Here is a 6,752-nt window from a genome sequence, read left to right as displayed (position 1 = left end):
TGCCGCTCCCGGTCGCCCCGCGGTCTCCGTGCGCCGCCGCGCTCCGCCAGGCCCGCGCTGGTTGACCGCACAGCCGTGGGAGCTGAACGTAGCACGACTCGCGACTTCACCAGGCTACTTCCCGGCCCCGCCCCGGCCTATTGGCCACGCCCCTCGGAACTGGCCCGCTCCTGCCCCGCCCTATTCCGTAAAGCCGTCTCCAGGCCCCACCCACTCAGCCGATGCCCCGCTCAGCTCACCTGAAGCCCCGCCCACTTTCTTCACCGATGCCCCGCCCCACAATCCTCTTTCGCTCCTTCCCCAGGAGGCAGACCTAAAAACTCCAGAAAAGGATCGGGAAACAGAAGCAGGCACATTGCGCTTGCGCATGGGGAGGCCGGAAGTCGAGGCGGGAGTGATTCTGCTTCCGTTTCTAGTTTTGCTCCAGTGTTTGGGTTTCTTCGCGGCCGCCCAAGATGAACCGATTCTTCGGAAAAGCGAAACCCAAGGCTCCGCCACCCAGCCTCACTGACTGCATTGGCACGGTGAGCACTTGATCTTACTTAAACAGGCTCAGGGCCTCTGACAACCCGACCCCACCCACCCCCGGCCCCGGACTCCCACTCATCCACCCCATTCCCGGTCCCATTACACCTCGGCCTTCTCCATTCTACCTTCGTTCCTTCATTCCTGTTACCCAAGTCATTTCTGACGCCACAAACCAGGGACAGGTAACCCCATCACTGCCTCGCCCTGCCTGCAGCCAACCCGTTCTGATGCCTATTATCGCGTCCACTCGCTCTCACCTTGATCCCCTCACCCAACCAGCCCGAAGGCCATTCACTCTTCCCACCCTGTCCAGCCCAACCACTTACCCCTCTTCCATCCCTCATCCCTTGCCCATGTTAGGATTCTCAGTTTAATATCCTAGGTCAACATATCTGTACCTCAATCCTGGATCTCAGTCACAAAATTTAGAACCCTAGCCTCTCAGATTAAGCCATCAACCCCGATCTAGGTAATAGCATTAGATATACAGTCTTAGCCGGTGTCCACTGGACACTGGGCTATTTCATATGCCTCCTGGAAATCTCAGCTCAGCCCAGTGGTTCTCAAAATTTTTTTTTGAACCACTGTTTTCCATCCATCACCATATGCTCCTCCTTATTTTTTTTCTTCCTCCATTGCAATAATTACCAATACATTTTCCCCCAAGGTGGACAGCAGGGCAGAATCCATTGACAAGAAGATTTCTCGATTGGATGCTGAGCTAGTGAAGTATAAGGATCAGATCAAAAAGATGAGAGAGGGTCCTGCAAAGGTAAGGTTGGGGGCAACTGCTGTGGAAGGTGCTGTGACAGTTTAATTTGAGCACCTATAGAAATGGGTCCTTGTGGTAGGGGCAGGTGAAGGACACAGCAGAGAAGCTCATAGTCTGATAAGGAGAAAACATATGTGAGGATGTGTCTTTCAGGGAGGAGAGTTTGTAGCCAGATATGGGAAGGAGGCTTGGATTTGAACTGGTGGAGAGAAGATGCTTATGACATGTACATGGAAATTAGCATATTCTACTGAAAAGGTGGCATTCTGGAGAGGAGTGCTACCTCCTGCTCAAGATCAGTGAGTTTCCAGGCTGGTCAGGTTAGGTAGGTGTAATAGACTGGTTAAGGAGTGGCATACTGGGAAAAAATACTGATCGAGGTATCTGGGACCCATGTTCTAATACTAACACCATCACTACTTACTAGCTGTGACCTTGATAAAGTGACTTAGCTAATTCTCCGCTTTTGTTAGGTAGGAATAGGAATACTGTGTTAAAGCACATGGACTGTTGATATAGAACTACCTTGTTTTTCTCAGCTTCGTAACTTATTAACTACATGAGCCAGGGCATCATTGAACCTCATTTTCCCATCTGTAGAATGGGGATAATACCTACTTTATAGTGTGAGGATTAAACAAGGTAATTAATATGACCTGTATAGTACTCAGTAAATGTTATTTATGGTCTGCGAAGTAACAATATCTGCTTTTCCTCCCTCATTGGAGGACACAAATAAAATGATATATAGAACAGTATAGAAAGGTAAGGTTTTTCCCATCCATCTTAGTTGATGATGTGGAATGAAGAGCGACCAGAGGCAGGAAAGCCCAAGTAGACTTGAGATGAAAGCCCAAACCTTGATGGTAATCCTGAGAATGACATGAAAGGAATCGGTTTGTAAGTGACTTCTGAAAATCAGTAACAGGATGACTGCGCATGAAGAGACAACAGAGAGAGGAAAGATGAGGTTGATGTAAAGGTTCTCAACATAGAGAAGTAAGAGACTGGTAGAGCCACTGTTAGTTATTTCCAAGGCAGGATAAGGTTGTGCATGGTGAGTTTGGGCATGAGTTTGAGTTGATAGCAGGATATCCAAGTGGGGAATCTCCCTAAGGCAACTTGATATATAAAATTGGCTCTGTTGGGGTGGAAGTGGAGATAATATGCATTTGGAAAAGAGAAAGTAGTTCAGGACACTGAGATGTGGGATGCAAAGACAGATAGGAGCTAAGGCTTAAAGACTGGACCTTAGAGATACCTGTGCTTGAGAGGGGAAGAACAGAATCCAGGAACCACTGTTTACTACTTTGAAGAAGACAGTAAGTATGTATGCAAGTTTGAGGATATGGGAGATTTCTTTTACCATATTTATGTTTTTCACTTTCTTTTTATTAAATCTGGTTTTTTTCCCCAGAATATGGTCAAGCAGAAAGCCTTGCGGGTTTTAAAGCAAAAGCGAATGTAAGTTATTTGTATAATCTCCTTCCCTCTAGCAGGTTTAACCAAAAGAGAAATGGTCTTCCATTCCTTCAGGATTTCATACCATTTCCTAAGCATTCTTGATTTAATTACAAATTTTCATTGACATGTAATTAAATAAAGTTAGCTGGGTTAATCCCCTCTGCATGTTCAACAACATCTGTTTTAGCACCATCTGTCTAAATAGAATTTTTTGCTATGATGGAGATGTTCTATATCTGTGGGACTAGTACAGTAGCTGTTAGATAGATGTGGCTGTTGAGCACCTGAAATGTGGCTAGTGTGACTAAGGAACTGAAGTTTTAATTTCTTTTAATCTTAATAATTTAAGTCTAAGTAGCCATATGTGGCTAATGACTACTGTTTTGGACTGGCCAGATCTATAGTGTTTGGTTCTCCCATTATTTATTTAGTTAGAATGTGCCTTTTGGGCCGGCCCATGGCTCACTCGGTAGAGTGCGGTGCTGATGGCACCAAGGCCCCGGGTTCGGATCCCATATAGGGATAGCCGGTTCGCCCACTGGCTGAGCGTGGTGCTGACAACACCAGGTCAAGGGTTAAGATCCCCTTACCGGTCATCTTTTAAAAAAAAATAAAAAAGAATGTGCCTTTTTTGTTTTTGTTTGTTTGTTTGTAAAGTTAGGAATCCTCTATATTTTTTCTCTCCCACCAGAATAGATTTAAGTGTCTTTAATTTGTTGTTGATGACTATGTGCCAGTGTTTGAGCAGAAGCCAAATAGTATCTTTGGTGCTTAGCCCTGTGGACTATTCAGCTAGTGAGATCCTTTGCAGAGTTGTAGAGGTCAAGTGTAATCAGCTAATAGGGAACCAGAAGATTGTTTATAACTCTACTCCTATTTTTTTTCATGGCTGGCTGGTTTGGGGATTCGAACCCTTTGACCTTGGTGTTGTAACACTGTGCTCTAGCCAACTGAGGCAACTGGCCAGCTTCTACTCCTATTTTAAAATAACTTTTTATAAGGCATCAGATGCCATCTTTCTCCTTTAGATTAGATCAAATTGCAAAAAAAATTATAATGCCTAGAGTGATAAGCGTATTATAAAATCATTAACCTTCTTAATCAACGGCATTGTAATTTTTAAGTAACTTTTTTTTGTTATAAAAGGCATTTGTTCATTGTAGAAACTTGGAAATTACATAAATATGAACAGGAGAAAAAAAAATACTTAGAGTCCTACTACTAGAAATAACCACCTTTAAAATGCTAATTTCTGGGCCGGCCCGGTGGCGCACTACTACAGTGCGCCGCTTGGGAGCGCGGCAGTGCTCCCGCCGAGGGTTCGGATCCCACATACAGAACAACATATTTTGAGCACCAGACATTATGTTAGGTTAGATGGATTACCTAATTGTGGGTAGAAGATTAATAAAATATAATACCTGTCCTCAAAGAATTCAGTCTACTGGAAAAACGTTTAGCTATGTGTATGAAGAGCCTTAAAAATGGTCTTATCCATTGCCCCAAGAATTCTACTTCTGGAAATTTATCATAGGAAATAATTATAAGGACATATATTAAGATATATTAGTAACATAGAAAAAAAGCAAGTGCTATATAATGTTAAGTGGAAAATAGTGTTAGAAGTAAAATGCATGTAAAGGAAAAAGACTGGAGGGACACATCAAGTGATATTTGTGTAAGAGTGATTAAATTGCTTTTGCCAATTTTTCTGTATATTAGTCTTTGTTTCTTTTCTATTTTTTTTTTAAAAGAAAATTCTCTTCTCTAGTGTTAGAGATATTTTCTTCCTGAGGATTTTTATATGGCTCACGTTTACCATTCTCAATTCACTCTAAAAAGGTACGAGCAGCAGCGGGACAATCTCGCCCAACAGTCATTTAACATGGAACAAGCCAATTACACCATCCAATCATTGAAGGACACCAAGACCACGGTACTTCCAAAGCACCTTTTTCCATTATCATTTTTTTTTTCTCTTGTGCTCTTTTCCCTTGGTTTTTTAAAGATAGTTTAACCAACAGGACTTCTTAAGACATGTTTTCTTCTACCTTATTTTAGGTTGATGCTATGAAACTGGGAGTAAAGGAAATGAAGAAGGCATATAAGCAAGTGAAAATCGACCAAATTGAGGTGAGATGTATGCTAATTTCTGCAAGAATGTGCGCTAGTTTCTGAAAGAATCCAAATGAATGTGTGTGTGTTGGGAAGAGCACAGAAGAGGGATTGAATTAAATTGCCATTTACTAGTAGAGTAACTTTGGGAAAGGGTACCAAAGGTCTGTTTCCTCATTGTTGATGCAACGATCCTAATAACACATATGGTTATTATGAGGATGAAATAAATGAGCTAGTATATCTACATGCACAAAGCCTGGCACATAATAGGTATCCAGTAGTTACTTCTAACTCACTTAATGATTTTAGTCTGCTTCCTCAATTGTAAAATAGTGATGTTGCTGCCTGTCTCCCAGGATTGTCAGGAGTGCTATGTGAGGATATGTATGTAAAATGCTTAACAGTTCCTAGCATAGAGTTCGTTTCCTTTTCTAGCAATTCTATTTAGATTTTTAATAATAATGTCATTAGTTCCTTAAAATTAGCATTTCTTTTTGGGATTGAGTTTAGGCCAGGGAAGTGACCCTAAGAGCTTAGCTGCTCTCAGCGGTCAGGTGAACAGCCCAGATGGCAAGCAGGAATAGCAGAGGGAGTGAGTGGTGACTGCGCAGAGGCTTCCTTTCTACATATATAATGGTGCTGTTTACCTCTACCCCCTGACTAGAATGTCTCTTTCCTTAAGGGCAGAGACTTGATTTTGTTCACTGTTGTATCTCTAGTGCCTAGAAAAACGCCTGGCCATAGTTGGTGCTCAGGAAGTTTTTTGTTGTTGTTCTGACCGGTAAGGGGATTGCAACACTCAGCACAGTGTTGTCTGCACCACGCTCAGCCAGTGAGCGCAGCAGCCATCCCTATACAGGATCTGAATCTGAGGCCTCCGGGCTACAGTGCCACACTCTCCCGAGTGAGCCATGGGGCCAGCCCCTCAGGAAGTTTTTTTTTTTTTGTCTTTTTCGTGACCGGCAAGGGGATCGCAACCCTTGGTGTGGTGTCTGCCCACACCGCGCTCAGCCAGTGAGTGCACCGGCCATTCCTATATAGGATCCAAACCCGTGGCAGGAGCGTCGCTGCGCTCCCAGCGCCGCACTCTCCCGAGTACGCCACGGGCTCGGCCCCCTCAGGAAGTTTGTGATGGTTAATGAATGAATGGATGAGAAGCTATTAAAGGAGATAAAGCAGTATTGCCTAATTCAAGCAGTGTTTGTTGGATGAGCAGTTACTATGTACCAGGCATTTTACTGCCTCTGCAGCAGTTTCTCTGGCAGTGCCAGTCTTTAATAAGAGTAAAGGCATTCCTCTCCTGTCTTACTTTTCTTGAGCACCTGTTATTAGACTGCCCTTGGCCATCTCTAATCCTCCACAAGTCTCTGCTCATATGGAGTTAACCTTTGTGATATCTTCCAGGAGATTCACTGAGGAAAATGTTCTGTGTATGCTTGCCTTATTTGTATAATACTATTTGAAAATAAAATAAAATATAACCAAGGTCAAGTGTTCAGATGCCCTTACCAGCCAGCCACCAAAAAAGTAAATAAAATATAATGAAATGCAATTTTATTTTCTGCTTTTAAGGTTCCTTATGTTTTAATTAGAGCTATTTAATATGAATAAAAAGAGAAACTTTGGTCTTTCTGTGTTTTTTTTTGGTACGTCTCCTTCTTTTACCTGTGTTTTTCTGTCTTCCTGCTTAATTATCCTTTTTTCTGTCCTCCAGTAGATTACCAGCATGACAGGTAGAGAGCCCCTTTAACTCTTGTGGTGTGTATCTTTCTTTTGGCTGGGCTGTATGAGGGTACTTCAAAAAGTTCACAGAAAAATAAAATTGAAAGATAATGTGTATCTTTCCATGAACATTTTGAAGTACCCTCAT

The 6,752-nt window shown here is 42.8% G+C and overlaps 2 protein-coding genes across 2 annotated transcripts in view; one reads left to right on the top strand and one right to left on the bottom strand.

The window, feature by feature from the left end:
* The window catches only part of BAG1 (BCL2-associated athanogene), an 11,605-nt gene extending 11,236 nt beyond the window's left edge, over positions 1-369 (bottom strand). Inside the window, exon 1 of the mRNA XM_008591102.1 lies at positions 355-369. Within this exon, the coding sequence (XP_008589324.1) occupies positions 355-369 (15 nt within the window). The remainder of the gene's footprint in view (positions 1-354) is intronic.
* The window catches only part of CHMP5 (charged multivesicular body protein 5), a 13,255-nt gene continuing 6,858 nt past the window's right edge, over positions 356-6,752 (top strand). Inside the window, exons 1-5 of the mRNA XM_008590994.1 lie at positions 356-524; positions 1,196-1,300; positions 2,718-2,764; positions 4,607-4,700; positions 4,826-4,897. Coding sequence (XP_008589216.1) covers positions 456-524; positions 1,196-1,300; positions 2,718-2,764; positions 4,607-4,700; positions 4,826-4,897 — 387 coding nt within the window. The 5' untranslated portion in view covers positions 356-455. The remainder of the gene's footprint in view (positions 525-1,195; positions 1,301-2,717; positions 2,765-4,606; positions 4,701-4,825; positions 4,898-6,752) is intronic.

Source organism: Galeopterus variegatus, unplaced genomic scaffold (assembly GCF_000696425.1).
Source record: "Galeopterus variegatus unplaced genomic scaffold, G_variegatus-3.0.2 Scaffold143, whole genome shotgun sequence".
Lineage (NCBI taxonomy): Eukaryota > Metazoa > Chordata > Mammalia > Dermoptera > Cynocephalidae > Galeopterus > Galeopterus variegatus.
The sequence above is the reverse complement of the archived record's forward strand: the minus strand, read 5'-3'. Positions and strand labels throughout refer to the sequence as shown.